Source organism: Chiloscyllium plagiosum, unplaced genomic scaffold (assembly GCF_037043375.1).
Source record: "Chiloscyllium plagiosum isolate Xiang-an unplaced genomic scaffold, Cpla_swu_hap1 HiC_scaffold_17, whole genome shotgun sequence".
NCBI classification, from domain to species: domain Eukaryota; kingdom Metazoa; phylum Chordata; class Chondrichthyes; order Orectolobiformes; family Hemiscylliidae; genus Chiloscyllium; species Chiloscyllium plagiosum.
Genome location: NW_028270155.1, coordinates 61,320,408 through 61,339,772, shown reverse-complemented (window position 1 = coordinate 61,339,772; position 19,365 = coordinate 61,320,408). Strand labels below are relative to the sequence as shown.

At 42.3% G+C, this 19,365-nt stretch overlaps 1 protein-coding gene across 2 annotated transcripts in view; it reads left to right on the top strand.

Annotated features, from left to right (window-relative positions):
* Positions 1-18,961, top strand: part of LOC122545421 (adhesion G protein-coupled receptor G2-like) — a 172,387-nt gene extending 153,426 nt beyond the window's left edge. For both annotated transcript variants that reach the window (XM_087996003.1, XM_087996002.1), the window contains exons 12-14: positions 757-856; positions 11,767-12,023; positions 15,186-18,961. In XM_087996003.1, the coding sequence (XP_087852129.1) occupies positions 757-856; positions 11,767-12,023; positions 15,186-15,271 (443 nt within the window). In that variant the 3' untranslated portion in view covers positions 15,272-18,961. The remainder of the gene's footprint in view (positions 1-756; positions 857-11,766; positions 12,024-15,185) is intronic.
* The last annotated feature ends 404 nt before the right edge of the window (positions 18,962-19,365 follow it).

Below are 19,365 nucleotides of genomic sequence, written 5' to 3'. Positions count from 1 at the left end.
CTCTTGCTCTGCAAGGTTACTTCTAAAATATTGCTTAAAATAAACACAACCTGAATCACTTTCCTCTTGAGTCATTAAGACTGGGATGCAAGGAAATAATGTTCAAAAGGGACCATCAACTCATAGTGTAAGACGAGGGTACTGATTGATCAGACCGTGTTTGGGATGGAGATGCAGCAGTAACTCAAAGCTGTTAGTCTTAGTTAGATGCTTAAACTCGGCCAGGCAAGCATACTTTGTGTAGTCAAATTTAAACATCACACAACACCAGGTTAGAGTTTATTTGGAGGTGCTAGCTTTCAGACTGCTGCTTCTCCATCAGGTCATCGACCACCTGATGAAGAAACAGTGCTTCAAAAGCTAGTGGCTCCAAGTAAAGCTGTCGGACTATAACCTGGTGTCGTCTGATTTTTAAGTTTGTCCACCTCAGTCCAACACTGGTACCTCCAAATTGCGATGTCAAGGCATTGTCATGGATAAAGCAGCACGGATTGACCGTTTCCATAACCCTTTCTTCAATGAAGAATATACGATGTATGGGCAAATATCTTCTTCCTCCAAAGGATAGGGTCCTGTGTGTGAATAGATATAGCTTCTATCACTTGAAGCTAAATCACACTGTGAGCCTGATTGATAATATTAAATTGGTTTGGAGTGTAATTCTCACTGTAGTCAGAATTATTAATAAATGTTGTCCATTCACAATCACAGAATAATGTCAGTACTCTCTGTAACTGTGCTCATTTGTATTCCCAGGCCTCCCAGCTGGTGTGCTTTTAATCATCATTGGAGTACGCACAGAAAATTATGGCCAGTACTCAATCCTTCTCAATGGCGATCATGTCCCTTCTAGCATGTAAGTTTTAATAATTTAACTTTTAAGAAGTTACTGGTAAATAAAATAATGCAATAGAGAAAGAGGCCATTTGGCCGATCAAGTCTGTGCCAGCTCCTTTGGTAAAACTATCCAGTCATCCTTACTCTCCTACTCTTTCCCCATCGCTCCCCAGGTATTGACCCTTTTACCTCTGGAAACAGTTTATCTTTTGTATTGCTGAAGAAAGATGCATCTTGTCAAAGCTTTATGTCTTACATTCATCAGGACAATTTGTAAGGATACCAATTTGATGGGGGCAACAACATTTATACTTTAAGAGAGAAGAGTGGTCATTGGTGAGCCGGTAAACTCTGATTGGCTGAGGCATTACCACAGGGAAGTTAATGATGACAGTCAGGAAATAGAAGGATGGGAGAAATTGAAGAAAATCCCAGTCACTGGAGAAGTGATCCTGAATAAATTGATGGACCTGGAGGCTGACAGGTGTTTGGGTCCTGATGGACTCCATCCCAGGGTCTGAAAAGAAGTGGCTAATGAAATGATCAATCCATTTTATCTTAAATTTCCAAAATTCCCAAATTGGTCAGCTTATTTCAAAAACAATGTCAATATATTGGAGGCAGTTCAGAGAGGATTTACCGGGACTAATATGTGGAATGAGAGGATTGCTTTGTGAGGAAAGGTTGGACAGGGGAGGTGATGGCCTCGTGGTGTTAGGTGTGAATCCAGAGACCCAGGTAATGTTCTGGGGACCAGGGTTTGCTTTCTGCCCTGGCAGATGGAAGAATTGGAATTCAATAAAAAAAATTCTGGAATAATGACCATGAAACCATTGTCAATTGTTGGGAAAACTCCATCTGATTCACTAATGTCCTTCAGAGAAAGAAAGTGCCATCCTTACCTGGTCTGTCCTTCATGCGACTCCAGATCCAGAACAAGGCAGTTGACTCTAATTGCTCTTTTGGCAGCGAGGGATGGGCAATAACTGCTGGCCCAGCCAATGACGCATGTTTTAAAAAAATCAACTGGCATTTCGAACAGTAAGAAATTACTTGGTTGATAGATATAAGTTCCTGAGGGGTCTTGACAGGGTACATGCACAGAGCGTCACAAAGCTGTTTTTTTCCTAAAAGCTGTTCCTTGGCTCAAGGACACTCTGTTCTTGATATTATTCCGAGGGGTAATACACCAGGCTCGGCTCTGATCAGACTGGTCTGGTACAGAGATGGAAAGGATTTTGAGAGGATTGTTGTTTGTATGTAAACAGATGAGACTTCAGGCCAAAGTAGTCATGTTTTAGAAGTGACCTGTATAATGAAAGGGGAGTGGTCAGCTCTCTAGCTGAGCTGAGCAGTTTAATTCAGTCCAGAACTGGTTGGGAATTCAACAGTGAGCTGTGTGGAAACTCACTCTGTCCTTCTAACTTCAACCTGTAAGCATGTGTTCCATTTATACTGGTGTTTAAAAGGATTTTGCTTTTTGGAACTGTTGTGTATATTCAGAACAGCATAATTAAGTCGTTTGGGTAGATTGAGTTCTGTAGGGGTTCTCTATTCTGTTTCATTGTGTAATTTTGTGAATAAATTTTTTGTCTCTTTTAAACTTGGTACTCAAACGTGCTTACTTAATCTGGGTAATTTTCACTGTCCACTTCAAACAAATTGCAAAGTTATGGTCTGTGCTGCCTGCTTAAGAATGTGTTGAGTGGTCTGGCCTAGTTCATAACAAGAGGATATTTCCTCTCATGGGGAATCAAGAGCCAGGGATCACTGTTTATAAAATCAGATGCCCCCATTTAAAACAGGCTTTTTTTTTCTTTCAGAGGGTTGTGAGTCTTTGCCATTCTCTCCCAAAAGCAATGGTGGAAGCATTGTCCTTGAATAATGTTAAGGCAATGATAGACATACTGTTGCTGAGGAGGCAATGAAAGGTTATCAGCAGGAAGCAGGAATGGCAATTTGATGTGACAATCAGTCTACCCATGGTCTTATTGAGTGGCACAGCCAGTTTGAGGGGCTGATTGGTCCACTGTTGTTCCTAATTCTTATGTGAGCATGGTTCATGCTAAGCCTTGGTTAAATGTTAATCCAGGCATGGTTGACTCTGTTTGGTCAAGGCACTGCCCTGAGAAATGAACCAAAGAATGGCAATCATCCATTTTGTTGAGTTGAAATGGGCAGTGGGTGTACATGTTCTTTCTGTCTGCAATAAACAGGGCCGATAGGTTCAGGGACACATCATTAGCCCACACTCACAACATAGTGTCCAACATTAGATGTGCTTCTGCAATTGGACAGCATATACTAAATAATCCAGTGTGCAAAGAATTATGCTAACAACCAATGTAGGATTGTCAGTCAAGCTCAGTGTGGTGTACCTGCTACTGTTACTCTGAATAACTCAATCAAGTTAGTCAAGCACAAGATTTTTATTAAATGACCTTCTAACCTCCATTTGTGAATCCTATACTTCACAAAATGCCAATTCCATTTTGTGTGAATCCTTGTCTCTGAAGATCCCCATCACTGACATTAACTGCCTGGCCTGTAGTTACTGGGTTTATTCAAGCTTCTAGTTTACGCAGGGCTGCAACATGAGCAACCCACCAGTATCCTGGCACTGCTCCCATATCCAAGGAGAGGAATGAGATGACAGCCACTGCCAATTTCCACCCTTGATACCATCAATTACCCAAAGGTGCCTCCCATCCGGACTGGGCAACTTTTCTTGTGATGATAATTATTTGCCTCCTTTTTATCAAATCCATTCAGCTGCAGCAAGTTCAAAATTACAGGAGGGGTGAAAGAATCTCATTGAGATTTTGTCTATTATCCAGCTCCATGGGATTTCCTTCACTTCACTGCTCTTCCCTACCATGGCCAGAACACTTCTAACAATGGCTTCCCTTACGAGCCTGTACCCTTATCTCTGAATCCAATTGTGGGCCATCCTCCCGAACTAGGAGCTTGCTGACATTATTGTAATAGCAAGTCTCCTTCTCCACCATCATGTGAAACATCTGTAGTTTCCATGCTGCCAGATTGTTTTTCAATATCCACTTCTGAATCTATTTTAACTTTCTTCAACTAAATATTAGGAAGATTGAAGCTGTTGTTTTGGCCCCATTCACACCCTATATCCCCTCGCCGTTGATTCTATTCCTGTCCCTGTCCCACAGCCTCAGGCTGATCTTTAAAACTTTGGTCTCTTCTATGACCTCAGGTTCAGCTTCTAGCTGCAAATGTTTCCCATCACAATATTCTGTACATGTCCCTCCCCGAGCTCTCCCTCCTCTTCAGCCCATCTGCTGCTGAACCCCTCACATATTGGGCTGAATGGCCTGTTTTCACACTCTGGATTCTATGATTCTGTATCTTTGTTGTCTCCAGCCTCGACTATTCCAGTATTCTTTCTCCATCTCTGCGTCCTTCAACTCATCACAAACTCTGCAGTCATTTCTTCTTCTGCACCAAGTCCTAATTATCCACTTTCCTTTGTCCTCACTGATCTACACTAACTCCTGATCTTCCTCCTTCTCCGATTTATGATTCTGATCCTTGCTTTAAAAGCTCCATGACCTTTCCCTTCCCTATATCGTTGGAAATACTTCCCTCCCTTCAACTCTCCAGAACTCCCATTTTTAACATTCCTCACTCCTTTTGCCTCATCATTCTCTGGCATTGCCTCCTGAAGACCCTCCAATTCACTCCCTTTCTCCACAAAACATTAAAAACGACCTTGATATCCAAACTTTTAATCATCCCTCTGAATCTCTCCTTTGGCTTTTTGTCCTCTTCATTCACTTATCTCTGGGAAGCAGCTTTGCTGAAAAATATAAACCACTGAAGGCCATTTATAAATCCAACTGATTGTTTTATTTACAAAAGTACATTGGAGAGTTAGCAATCCTGTTTAAAAGTGTAAATAAGAGATTGCAAATTGTTGTCTAGAGCTTTCTTTCTCATTCCTCCTGTCTTCACTTTCCAAAGATACCTTGGGAGGCGTTGAATTTATTTCATTTACTTAATTCACTTTGTATTAGCTCCTGACTTTAACACTATTTTTAGAGCAATTAAAAAGCATTGAGATGTGGATTTCCTCACTGAATATTTTAATCCATGAAGAACTCGAGCTGGAGAATCCTCATTTGTCAACACGGAATGTTTGAAAGGAGACTCGAGGCCAAGAGTCACTCTCACAGATAATCGCCCCAAATGGTTAATGCACACGCAACGTTCCTGTGTGCACTATTTTACCCTGAGACATTAAACTGTTTCATATAAACCAGTCATTTCTGATGATGAAACAGCAGCCAGCAAAATGTCACATTCCATCTTTGAACATCTACCCAATGATAATCAACTGTCATTTAGAGTCATAGAGATGTACAGCACAGAAACAGACCCGTCGGTCCAACCCGTCCATGCCGACTAGTCCCAACCCAATCTAGTCCCACCTGCCAGCTCTTGGCCTATATCCCTCCAAACCCTCCTTATTCATATACCCATCCAGATGCCTTTTAATGTTGCAATTGTACCAGCCTCCACCACTTCCTCTGGCAGCTCATTCCATACATGTACCACCCTCTGCGTGAAAACATTGCCCCTTAGGTCTCTTTTATATCTTTCCCCTCTCACCCTAAAACTATGCCCTCTAGTTCTGGACTCTCCCACCCTAGGGAAGAGACTTTGTCTATTTATCCTATCCATGGCCCTCATGATTTTATAAACCTCTATAAGGTCACCCCTCAGCTTCCGACGCACCAGGGAGAACAGAGCGAGCCTGTTCAACATCTCCTTATAGCTCAAACCCTCCAAAACTGGCAACATACTTGTAAATCTTTTCTGAACCCTTTCAAGTTTCACAACATCTTTCCGATAGGAAGGAGACCAGAATTGCACGCGATATTCCTAAAGTGGCCTCACCAATGTCCTGTACAGCCACAATATGACCTCACAACTCCTGTACTCAATACTCTGACCAATAAAGGAAAGCATACCAAACACCTTCTTCACTACCTACGACTCCACTTTCAAGGAGCTATGAACCTGCACTCCAAGGTCTCTTTGTTCAGCAACACTCCCTAGGACCTTACCATTAAGTGTATAAGTCCTGCTAAAATTTGCTTCCCCAAAATGCAGCACCTCACATCTAAATTAAACTCCATCTGCCACTTCTCAGCCCATTGACTGATCAAGATCCCATTGTAATCTGAGGTAACCTTCTTTGCTATCTACTGCACCTCCAATTTTGGTGTCAGCTGCAAACTTACTAACTATACCTCTTATGCTCACATCCAAATCATTTATATAAATGATGAAAAGCAGGGGACCCAGCACCAATCCTTGTGGCACTCCACTGGTCACAGGCCTCCAACCTGAAAAACAACCCTCCAAACCACCCTCTGTCTTCTACCTTTGAGCCAGTTCTGTATTCAAATGGCTATTTCTCCCTGTATTTTGTGAAATCTAACCTTGCTAACCAGTCTCCCATGGGGAACCTTGTTGAACGCCTTACTGAAGTCCATATAGATCACATCTACCGCTCTGCCATCCTCTTTGTTACTTCTTCAAAAAACTCAATCAAGTTTGTGAGACATGATGTCCCATGCACAAAGCCATGTTGACTATCCCTAATCAGTCCTTGCCTTTCCAAATCTATGTATATCTTGTCTCTCAGGATTCCCTCCAACACCTTGCCTACCACCGATGTCAGGCTCCCTGATCGAGAATTCTCTGGCTTGTCCTTACCATCTTTCTTACACAGTGGAACCACGTTTGCCAACCTCCAGTCTTCTGGCACCTCACCTGTGGCTATTGATGATCCAAATATCTCAGTAAGAGACCCAGCAATCACCCCATCTTCTGCAGCTCCACTCAAAGGCTGCCTTGCTGATCTTTGAGGGGCCCTATTCTCTCCCTAGTTACCCTTTTGTCCTTAATGTATTTGTATTAACCCTTTGGGTTTTCCTCAACTCTATTTGCCAAAGCAATCTCATGTCCCCTTTTTGCCCTCCTGATATCCCTCTTAAGGATACACCAACAACCTTCATACACTTCTACGGATTCACTCGATCTATCCTGTCTATACCTTACATATACTTCCTTCTCTTTCTTAACCAAACCCTCCATTTAGATTAGATTAGATTACTTACAGTGTGGAAACAGGCCCTTCAGCCCAACAAGTCCACACCGACCCGCCGAAGCACAACCCACCCAGACAAATTCCCCTACATTTACCCCTTCACCTAACAATGCGGACAATTTAGCCTGGCCGATTCCCCTAACCTGCACATTTTTGGATTGTGGGAGGAAACTGGAGCACCCAGAGGAAACGCAGATATGGGGAGAATGTGCAAACTCCACACAGAAAGTCTGCCTGAGGCGGGATTTGAACCTGGGTCTCTGGCGTTGTGAGGCAGTAGTGCTAACTACTTTGCCACCGTGTCGCCCACAATTTCTTTTGTGATCCTGCATTCCCTGTACCTACTGGCCATTCCTTTCACTCTAACAGGAATATACTTCCTCTGGATTTTTGTTCTCTCATTTCTGAAGGATTCCCATTTTCCAGCTGTCCCTTCACCTGTGAACATCTGCTCCCAATCAGCTTTTGAAAGTCCTTGCCTAATACTGTCAAAATTGGCCTTTCTTCAATTTAGAACTTCAACTTTTAGATCTGGTCTATCTCTTTCCATCACTATTTTAAACTTAATGGAATTATGGTCACTGGCCCCAAAGTGCTTCCCCACTGACACCTGTCACCTGCCCTGCCTTATTTCCCAAGAGTAGGTCAACTTTTACATCTTCTCTAGTAGGTACATCCACATATTGTCTTTAACAAATTCCTCTCCATCTAAACCCTTAACACTGTGACAGTCCCAGTCTATGTTTGGAAAGTTAAAATCCCACACCATAACCGTCCTATTATTTTTCAGATAACAGAGATCTCCTGACAAGTTTGTTTCTCAATTTCCCTCTAACTATTAGGAGCTCTATAATACAATCCCAATAAGGTGATCATCCCTTTCTTATTTCTCAGTTCCACCCAAATAACTTCCCTGGATGTATTTCCGGGCATATCCTCCCTCAGTATAGCTGTAATGCTGTCTCTTATCAAAAACGCCACTCCCCCTCCTCTCTTGCCTCCCTTTCTGTCCTTCCTGTAGCATTTGTATCCTGGAACATTAAACTGCCAGTCCTGTCCATCCCTGAGCCATGTTTCTGTAATTGCCATGATATCCCAGTTCCATGTTCCTAACCATGCCCTGAGTTCATCTGCCTACCCTGTTAGGCCTCTTGCATTGAAATAAATGCAGTTTAATTTATCAGTCCTACCTTGTTCTCTGCTTTGTCCCTCCCTGCCCTGACTGTTTGACTCGCCTTTGCTCTCAACTGTACCAGATTGATCTCTTTCCTCACTATCTCCCTGGGTCCTACCCCCCACCTTATGGGTTTAAATCCTCCCGAGCAGCTCTAGCAAATTTCCCTGCCAGTATATTAGTCCCCTTCCAATTTAGGTGCAATCCGTCTTTCTTGTACAGGTCACGTCTACCCCAAAAGCGCTTCCAATGATCCAAAGATGTGAATCCTTTTCCCATACACCAACTCCTCAGCCATGCATTCATCTATTCTATCTTCCTATTCCTGCCCTCACTAACTCGTAGCACCAGGAGTAATCAATATTTTACTACTCTCGAGGACCTCCTTTTTAAATTCCTGCCAAACTCTGTTATCTCCCTTCAGAATCTCAACCTTTTCCCTTCCAATTGGTTGGTTCCAATGTGTACAATGACCTCTTGCTTGCCCCTCTCCCCCTTGAGAACATTCTGCACTCTGTCTGAGACATCCTTGATCCTGGCACCAGGGAAGCAACACACCATTCTGATGTTTCACTAGCTGCCTACCTCTCTTATCTTTCCTACAGTTAACCCATCTATGTGACTATATCTGCGATTTTGTTTCCCCCTTCCTATAACTGCCATCCATCACATCCCTTTGCACTTGTAATTCCTCATTGCCTGTAACTGTCTCTCTAACTGATCCATTCGATCAGATAGGATTCATAACCAATGGTATTTATCGCAGATATAACCCTCAGTAACCCGTAAACTCTCCCTAAACTCACACATCCAATGAGAACAGCATATCTCTCTATTCAAAGCCATTTTTGCTTCTTTCAATCTAGAGGCCCAGAAAATAGCACTGTCTTATTCCTCTACAGAATACTGCTCCAGGTTAAATTAATACTTATGGCTTATATTTTTAGTTTAATCAAGTGACATATCTCAATAAAACATATAATCAAGAAAGAACTCACTCTACACACTACGACAGACTTGCTGTAAGGCCACGCTTAAAACATCCACTCATCTATTTCTATTTCTGTGCCGTGACCTCTCCCAAACTGGTTCCTTCAAGATCGGGTGTGAATTTCCCTGTTTGTTAATTTTCCCAAATGCACTCCGATGTCCAGCCACACATGAATTCAAACAGCAAAGGCAGTAACTGTGCAGGTTCACTGCTGGGTCAGTGTGGGTTCCTTCCTCTCTCTCCCACTCTCACCCCTGCATTGACCTCACCTTGTGTTTCCTTTGTCTGTTCCTCTCCCTTATAAAACTGCTGCTGTTTTGACTTTTTTTTTCCTCAAAGTTGCAAAACAATGCAACAGCATATGAAACAGTAATTGCTGTTCCTGGAACTTGACAAAATCACCTCCAACACCTAAAATACCACAAAAAAGGAGTACCCTGTTACAGGCAGAAATTTTTCCCGTCCTCCATCTTGGATTCCCCAAAATCCTTCTCAACGTCTGTATAACAGGGACTGCTTGATGGAATTGTAAATACAGCTTGTGATCCAATATGGGGCGGCACAGTGGCTCAGTGGTTAGCACTGCTGCCTCACAGCGCCAGGGACCCAGGTTCAATTCCCGCCTCGGGCAACTGTCTGTGTGGAGTTTGCACATTCTCCCCGTATCTGCGTGGGTTTCCCCTGGGTGCTCCGGTTTCCTCCCACAGTCCAAAGATGTGCAGGTTAGGTGAATTGACCATGCTAAATTGCTCGTAGTGTTAGGTGGATTAGTCAGGGGTAAATATAGGGGAGTGAGTCGGGTGGGTTATCCTCCAGAGGGTCAGTGTGAACTTGTTGGGCCGAAGGGCCTGTTTCCACACTGCAGGAAATCTAATATAATCTCAATAAGCCTTATATTACTTGGTAAAACTCTTCTTTATACCTTTTACAGACAGCTAGTGCTTTGAGAGTATTGCTGACTTATTTAACACTCATGGTAAATTCACACATTATCAGACTCAATTATTCAGTATAAAACATCCTCAAATTGCTGGATTAGATTAGATTAGATTAGATTAGATTAGATTAGATTACTTACAGTGTGGAAACAGGCCCTTCGGCCCAACAAGTCCACACCGCCCCGCCGAAGCGCAACCCACCCATACCTCTACATTTACCCCTTACCTAACACTACGGGCAATTTAGCATGGCCAATTCACCTGACCTGCACATCTTTGGACTGTGGGAGGAAACCGGAGCATAGTTAATGATTTTGTGAAAAGTCTGCAAATAGAAATGTTAAATGAACACATTAACCACGAGCTGCTAAAATAGAAAACAAAGAGATACAATCAGAGTGAAGGAGAAAGTGAGGGCTGCAGATGCTGGAGATCAGAGCTGAAAATGTGTTGCTGGAAAAGCGCAGCAGGTCAGGCAGCATCCAGGGAACAGGAGAATCGATGGCTCTCTAATTAGGATCATAAGACACAGAATTTATAGCAACAGCTCGCAGTGTCATGCAACTGGAATTATATAGTGAACAAACCTGAATTGCTGTTAACTTTCATCTTTTAGGATGGGTTGCAGGTTTCGTTTCAATAATATGTAAATCCCAGAACATTTCTCAAGTCAAATTTCAAGATAACTGAAGGTTTAGTAAAGAAATGGTGACATCTCAGCTCAGACAATGCATTAAAGGTGTGAAGTTCGTGTCTGTCTGTATCCCAATCTTAAACCAGACTAGTTCTATTTCCAAAGTAGGAATTTATGAAATGTTACATGATTGACTGCCTGCAGATTGTGTGCTTTTTGTACAAAATAGAATGTATCTGCTATTACAATTCTGCAAATGCAAATTCACTCCAGAGACTCATATGTGTATGTGCGTGCATGTGAGGGAGAGAGAGAGTGTGTGTTTGTGTGTGTGTGTGTTGGGGGGAGGGGGAGGGGTGGAGGAGAAAATGTCATTGTGTATATCTGAGAGCATGAGCATGAGTGAGTGCTTGTGTGTGTGTGGGGGGGGGGGGGGGGGATGCGAGAGTGTCATTGTGTGCATCTGAGAGCATGAGCGTGAGTGTGCATTTGTGCGTGTGCGTCCTTGGTAGTCTGTGCATGAGTGTGATGGAGTATAAGTCCATGAGAGGGTGTGTGCGTTAGTGTGAGTGTGGGGATTGTATGTGTGTGTCTCTGAGAGAGAGCGTGCACAGGACAGAGGGACTGCGGAGTGTGTGAGAGAGAGAGAGATAGTGAGTGTATATAGTCAAGTGGGGTCACCTGTAGTGTGACATGAACCCAAGGTCCCAGTTGAGGCCATCCCTATGGGTACTGAACCTGGCTTTCAGCCTCTGCACAGCCACTCTGCGTTGTTGCGTATCCAGAAGGAGAGACCTTCATAGTAACCAGAGCCAGAGCAGGAACTGAACCCATGCTGTTGTTGTCACTTCACATTGTCAACAAGCCAGCCAGCCAACTGGGCGAGCCGACCCACCCACCCCCCTCTCTGTGGCAGCAGGATTGACCAATTGAAATGGGCACCTCCCAATTTGGATGAATATTACATCATCAGCTCATTCTGCACAAAACTCTTCTTGGGATAATTTTAGGGATCTTAATTAATATATTTTTCTGTCCTCTCAACAGGTGTTGGATAAAAAACTGGACAGTGCATTATGTTACAAATATTGCATATTTTGCACTTGTGTTCCTGAGTAACTCAATCGTGCTGCTAATTGTGGGTGTGAAGGTGTTCAGATTGAAAGGGAGAGATAGAAAGAGTGTAATCACTGTACTCGGCTTGACCTGTCTACTGGGCATTACCTATGGCATAGCTTTCTTCTCATATGGACCTCAGAGTGTAACTGCAATGTACCTGTTCTGCATCCTCAACCCTCTCCAAGGTCAGTCAGACTATTACCGGGACTGTTCATATTGATGAGACTTTAGGTCAAAATAATATTGTGTTTTGAGGGTTTCTCTTGAGATTTTATTTGGGATTTGGGATTTTGGAGACTGCATTTGCATTTAAGTTAATCAGAGTAAGTTATCAAGCAACAAATGGTTTTTGAAAAAAACATACTGGCACATACTCTAATCAAACATCCATCACCTTAAACATGTTTGCTGTGGAGTGGCGAGGTCTCTGCTAAGTGGGAGCATGATTGTCTCAGACACAGTCACTGCACCTCGGATAATTCACTGCATATGAGATGAGTTGAAGTAATACGTGATAGGATAACCTATAAAAGCAAAACTTTGTGAAATACAGCTGATCAAAATTCCCCTCCTAGCTATCTTCAATCCATCTTTCCTCACTAACCGGTAATCCTGTAGCCGAGGATTATTTCCAAGCCTAGGTGGGCAGGATGAGGGAAAACCCAAAGGCGTTCTGTACGTGCGTGAGGAATAAGAGAATGATCAGAGAGAGGACGATCAGGGATAGTGGAGGGGAACTTTGCCTGGAGTCTGAAGAGGTAGGGGAGGCCCTAAATGAGGTTTTTGTTTCAGTATTCACGAGAGAGAGACCTTGTTGATAGTGAAGACCCCATGGATCAGATTAAAAGGCTTGCACAGATTGATATTGAGGAAATGGATGTGCTGGAAATTCTGGGAAGCATCAAGATAGGTAAGTCCCCAGGGCTGGACCAGGAAGTGAGCAATGAGATTGCTGTGCCTCTAGTGATGATCTTTGCAACCTCACTCTCCATGGGAGTAATATCGGCTGATTGGAGGGAGGCAAATGGTGTTCCTTTGTTCAAGAAAGGGAATAGGGAAACCTCTGGGAATTACAGACCAATCAGTCTTACATCTGTCACAAGCAAGGTATTGGAAAAGATTCTGAGAGATAGGATTTAAGACTATCTGGAAAAACATCATTTGATTAAAGATAGTCAGCATGGCTTTGTCAGAGTCAGGTAGGTCATGCCTCACAAGCCTTACTGACCTCTTCGAGGATGTGACCAGACACATTGACAAAGGTCAAGCAGTGGATGTGGTGCATATGGATTTCAGTAAAGCATTTGATAAGGTTCCCTACGGTGGGCTTATTCAGAAAATTAGGAGGTATGGGATACAGGGAAATTTGGCTGTCTGGATACAGAGTTGGCTGGCCCATAGAAGACAGCGAGTGGTCGTGGATGGAAAGTATTCCGCCTGGAGGTCTGTGATCAGTGAGGTCCCCAGGGCTTCTGCCCTTTGTGGTTTTTATTAGTGAATGGGATGAGGAAGTGGAAGGATGGGTTAGTAAGTTTGCCAATGACACAAAGGTCGGTGATGTCGTGGATCGTGGTGAGGGCTGTTGTGGGCTACAACAAGACATTGACAGGATGCAGAACTGGGCTGAGAAGTGGCAGATGGAGTTCAACCTGGATAAATATGAATGATTCACTTAGGAAGGTAGAATTTGAATGATGAAAAAGGTTTAAATACAGGATTCTTGGCGGTGTGGAGGAACAGCGGAATCTTGGGGGTCCATGGACATCGATCCCTCAAGTGGCCACCAAGTTGATTGGGTTGTTAAGAAGGCATATGGTGTTTTGGATTTCATAAACAGGAGGATTGAGTTTAAGAGCCAGGAGGTTTTGCTGCAGCTCTATAGAACCCTGGTTAGAACACATTTGGAATATTGTGTCCCGTTCTGATCGCCTCATTAGGGGAAGGATATAGATGCTTTAGAGAGGGTGCAGAGGAGATTTTCCAGGATGCTTCCTGGATTGGAGGGCTTGTCTTATGAAGAGAAATTGAGTGAGCTTGGGCTTTTCACACTGGAGAGAGGAAGAGAGAGAGGTGACTTGATAGAGGTGTACAAGGGAATGGGAGGCATAGATAAATAGAGTAGATAGTTAGAGATCTTTCCCCGGGGCAGTAATGGCTGTCATGAGGGGTCATAATTTTAAGGTGATTGGAGGAAGGGTGAGATATCAGAGGGAGGTTTTTTTTGCACAGACAGTGGTGGGTGCATAGAATGCACTGCCAGGTGGGAGTAGAGTCAGAGACATTAGGGACATTTAAGCGACTGCTGGGCAAGCACATGGATGGCAGTAAACTGAGGGGTGTGGAGGTTAGGTTGATCTTAGGTTAAGATAACTGGTCGGCACAACATTGTGGGCTGAAGGGCCTGTACTGTGCTGTAGTGTTCTATGTTCTGTGTTCTAATATTGAATTACACAATTAACAGAGGCTTCATTTCACTAGCATTCATCACCTCTTTCCCCCATATTGCAGCTCCTGACCTCATTCAGCTTTCTGTTTGCTCCTGATTACAGCCACTCTCTCCCCTTTGTGAAAGTCTCTCCCCTATGTAGATTCTTCTATCCTTTGCAGTGAATTCTCTCTTTGCAGCCTCTCTCCTCCTTTGTACACCTTCTCCCACGGTTACAGCATTTTTCTACCATTTGCAACTTTCTGTCCCCAGGTTTCACTCCCTGCACCTGTCCTCACTTCTCCCTCCCCAGCCTCACAGCACACTCCCCACCCCTCCCCCATCTAACAACCTTGCTCCATGGCTCCACTCTCACCCTGTCTCTTGTCCCTCCTATAGTCTGTAGCCTCGACACCTCCAATATCAGGGCCTTTACTTTCTCCATCTCAAAAGGTTTGCTCATTGCCGCCACTCACCTTCTCTAAGTTCCAAAAATCAGAGGCTGTTTCTATGCCACTGCCACTGCTGCTTGGAGAGACCCAGCCTGTGATTGGAGGAGCAGATCCTTGCAGAATCTGTCCATTCTACCTGCAGGGATGACTTTTCTCTGAGTGATCACCCCTGTGATTGAACTTTCCTGAGTGTTTTTAGGAAGGGGATAGAAAGGAAGGAGAAATTCATCAGACCACCATTCTTGGTATGGAGAATAATAAATCAATTACATCAACACTAAAAATAATCTCCCAATTTACATTCATTCAAGGTTCAATATGCCTTGTTCTGGATCATCAAACTAATGTTGGCCATCTCACAATTAAATATCTAGTTCTTTAATGAATAATCTTAAAATATATTTATTAATGTTAACATACTTGATGTAAACACCGAACCAAGTCCCTGAAATAGTTTGTTTTGCTTGCAGGGTTTTTCACCTTCCTGTGGTACTGCATGTTAACACGATCACCCAGCAGCACGGTCAGCGAGACAAGTAAAACTACAACCACCTGATGAAGACAGTTGTAATGTGCTGCCATCTGTTTCTGAGTCACAATGTTAAACTTTCATCTCTCATTTCCCAGCGCAGAGCAAATTTCCCAGCACAGAGCAGCACATCAGGGACGTATTCAGGGAATTCTGCAAGGGCCCCATAACTTTCCATCACAGATAGAAAAGGATGTGGCCTCTGTACCTGAATTCCTGGTGCACCCCTGAAGCTGAGCACTGGAAGGACCAAAGATCACAGAGAGTCACCCCTTCCATGTGCACAGATTTCCCACCAATTGATTCCAAACTGTGTTCAGGCTGTTTCAACTGAGCCTGATACAGAAGCTGTCCGGCATTGTCCAAAAATGTTGGAGCCATACGCCAAACCAGTTAGAGAAAGATGAAATGAGGGAGGCTCATGTGCAGCATAATCAGTGACCCAGCCCCGTTGGGCTGAATGGCCTGTTTTGTGCTGCAGAGTTGATGCCATTCTATTTAGGATTGCAGCTTCTTTTTTGATACATTCAGAACCCACCAGATATCATTTTCTGTTAGAGTTTCACAAATATTTTAATGCAAAATAACAAACATACATAAAGAGAATGTCCTTTAAAATGATCTTTCATATCCAAAATCTATTTCTGAGAAATTTGACCTTTATGATGTTAAATCACAGAATGTGATCATTTTGAACATTTACATCTTGCTTTGATTTGATTTGTATTTAATTTTTAATCATGTTTCTTTTTCCCTCGCTGTTACTTGGGACCAATGTCCTGCGAAAACCTTGTGACATTTTTATTCGGAAGTTTTAGTGTGATTTACTGCCTTAATCATCTATTTGTTATTAGATCAATTGTCACTGACTGGTTTATCAACTGGAATTGCTCTGATAAAACATTGTCTTATTTGATAATATTTAAGAATGCTAATGATTGCAATGATTGACTTGAAACCTAGCTTATAGTTTTATTTGTTTATGAATAGTTAGTAATGTTCTTGGGTTAATAGGCAACTATTAGCTAGTTAGTTTAACTACAGTGGTGGAATATCTTTGAGAAATGATAATATGAGGTCAAATTAATAGTCACATGGACAAATACGGAGAAAGTGATGCTGGAGATCAGGCAGTTCCTGATGAAGAGCTGATGCTCAAAACGTCAACTCTCCTGATCCTCAGATGCTGCCTGACCAGCTGTGCTTTTCTCGCACCACACTTTTTGACATGGACAAATATGCCTTAATTGAAGAAAAGCAAAATGGATTTCTTAAGGGAAAACTGGATTTAATAACTTGAAGGTTTTGAAGAGATTAGAGTGAAGTTTGATGAACGCAATGTGGTTTGTGTGGTTTATATGGACTTCCAGAAATCATGTGATACAATGCTGCACATAGACTTGTAAGCAAAGTTGTCACTTTGTGGAATAGCAATGTGCTATGGAATCAGCTGAATGAGAGGAAACAGGAGCTTTTCAGTGAATAGAAAGGTTGGAGTGTCCTATTGTTGAGAATTGTCAGGGGTGTGTTGGCACTCTGGGCTCAATATATATCAATGACCAAACCTGTGTGTACAGGGCACAGTTTCAAAAGTTTGTAACTGATACAAAACATGGAAGTGTGGTGAGCCATAAGTGAAGAGGATAGTAGAGAATTTAGAAAGGACATAGTCTGGTTGGTGGAATGGATGGACAGATGACACAGGAAGTTCGGTGCAGAGAAATGTCAATTGGTTGGATCCCAGATGCCAATAAGAGCAGTACAACAGTATAACAACATTCATTATAGAATGGCTAATGTCTGCTTATTATTGGTCAACGTAAAATACCTCCTACATGTGACCATGCAGACACAGGATCAAACAAATAAGGGGAAAGAGTAGGCCATTCAGCCCAACAAGCCGATTCAACAATGTGCTGAGATAATTGCTGATCTGACCATGTCTTCAGTTCTCCTTTCCTATTTACTCCATTACCTTTGACTACTTTGATAATAAAGAAGCTCACACAATCTTAAACATCATCAATAACTCTGTCTCCTCTTTTTGTTAATAAAGACGCTCACACAGTCTTACACATCGTCAAAAACTGTCTCCTCTTTTTGTTAATAAAGACGTTAACACAGTCTTACACATTATCAATAACTCTGTCTCCTCTTTTTGTTAATAAAGGAGCTAACACAACCTTAAACATTGTCAATAACTCTGTCTCCTCTCTTGTTTGTGGAACAGGATTCAACTTACTTACAATCATGTCAGAGAAAATATTTCTCTCTGTTTTTCTTTTAAATCAAAGATCATGCATTCTTAATCTGTAGCCCTGGTTTTAAATTTTCCCGGAAAGTTTAACATCCTTTATTTATCCACTATATCAAGCCCCCTCAGGACTTTATCCTTTTCAATAAGATTCCTACTCACTTATCTCAATTTCAATGAATACAAGCCCAATCTGCCCAATCTTTCCCCATAAGACATTCCCTTCATCGCAGGAATCAGTGCTGAATCTGCTCTGAATTGCTTCAAATGGAATCAGATCCTTTCTAAGACATGAGAGCAAAACTGTAGGCAGTACTTCAGGCTCCAGATGTGGACTCACCAGTTACTGGTTTCACACTTTAATACTTTTACACTTGACTCCTCTTGCAATAAATGCCAACTTCCATTTGTCCTCCTGATGATTTCCTGTTCCTGAACACCAGCCTTTTGTGATTCACATATCAGATCAGCCAAATCCCTCTGTACCACAACGTTGTTCAATTTCTCTGTTTACATTTCTTCCTGCCAAAGTAAACTAGTTCACATTTCCTACATTATACCCCACATGCCACTTTCTTCCCCATTCACTTGCCCTCTCTATATCCCTTTCCATACTCCCTATCTACTCAGCACAGTTTACTCTCTTCACTACCTTTATGTCATCAGTGAAAATACTAACCAGATTCAGTCCCTTTCTTGAATCATTCATAAAGACTGTGAATGATTGAAGCCCCTGTGCTGATCCCTGTGAGACCCCAATAATTACAATGTGACAATTGTAAAATGACTCATTTGTCCTGACTCTCCACTTCCTGTGAGCTAACCAGTTCTCTATCCCTGCTAAGATGTTACCCCATACTGCACACTCTCAGTCTGTCGAGTAATCTTTCATGTGGCATCTGCTACCAAATGCAAACAAGCTCCTTATATAAATGTATGTGGAGTCAATGTGGTGCCACCCTGAAAACCTTGCGATGGTCTGTAAAAACCAGTCGTGTTCCCCACTGCCTTGTATTCTCATCACATGAAAAATCTCACCACATGTCACTGCATCATCTGGGATCAATACTATGCATCAATGAGTCAAGCGATGTTTTTTCCTGATCAGAATTGTCTTTGGGATGGAAGGTCAATGATTGTGTTGGAATAGATTTCAATGGAATAAAACCGTAGAGGGGAAGCTCTGATTGCTCAGTTACCATTCACTCGAAACACCTTTATTTCAGTAAATCCACAACATTCTGGCTGTTTCTTGTGGGCTCTGCACAAAAATCTGTTTCACCTTCATGTATTAAATGATTATTTTGCTACCACTCTATTTTGTGAGAAACACTGACTTTTTAATGAAGCTATCATTGAATCTTGCCTGTCAATTATGTTTGAAGAATCTTATTGCATTTTATGAGATTTGAATGCTTTATTGTTTTATTAATTACATATTAAAATGCAGATTAAAGCTTGAAATTGCATCAATGCTTTGATTATTTTCAATAACTCAGGAGATTTCTTCTTATAATTTTAAACTCAGTGCTGTTTTTAAACTCAGGCCATTTGTTTGAATTATCTATTTTGTTACCATCTCCCTGACAGCCCCATGTATAAACATGCCCATGGTACAGCAAGAAGCATTATAATGGGAATTGGACTGTAGCGTTTCAGTGTACATTGTAGAACATTTAAAAAGTCTATCACAATTTATGCTTGATCCGCGTATTTGGGTATGGGAAGTACCTGGTTCCTTATTACTTTCCATAGCTCCTTCAGAATCTGCAAATTTCTATATCAAGTAACTTTGAAGAGTGTACCCAATCAGTCTGGTTCCCATGCTGTATAATTATTATTTTCAGTCTTTTCCAAACATGAATTC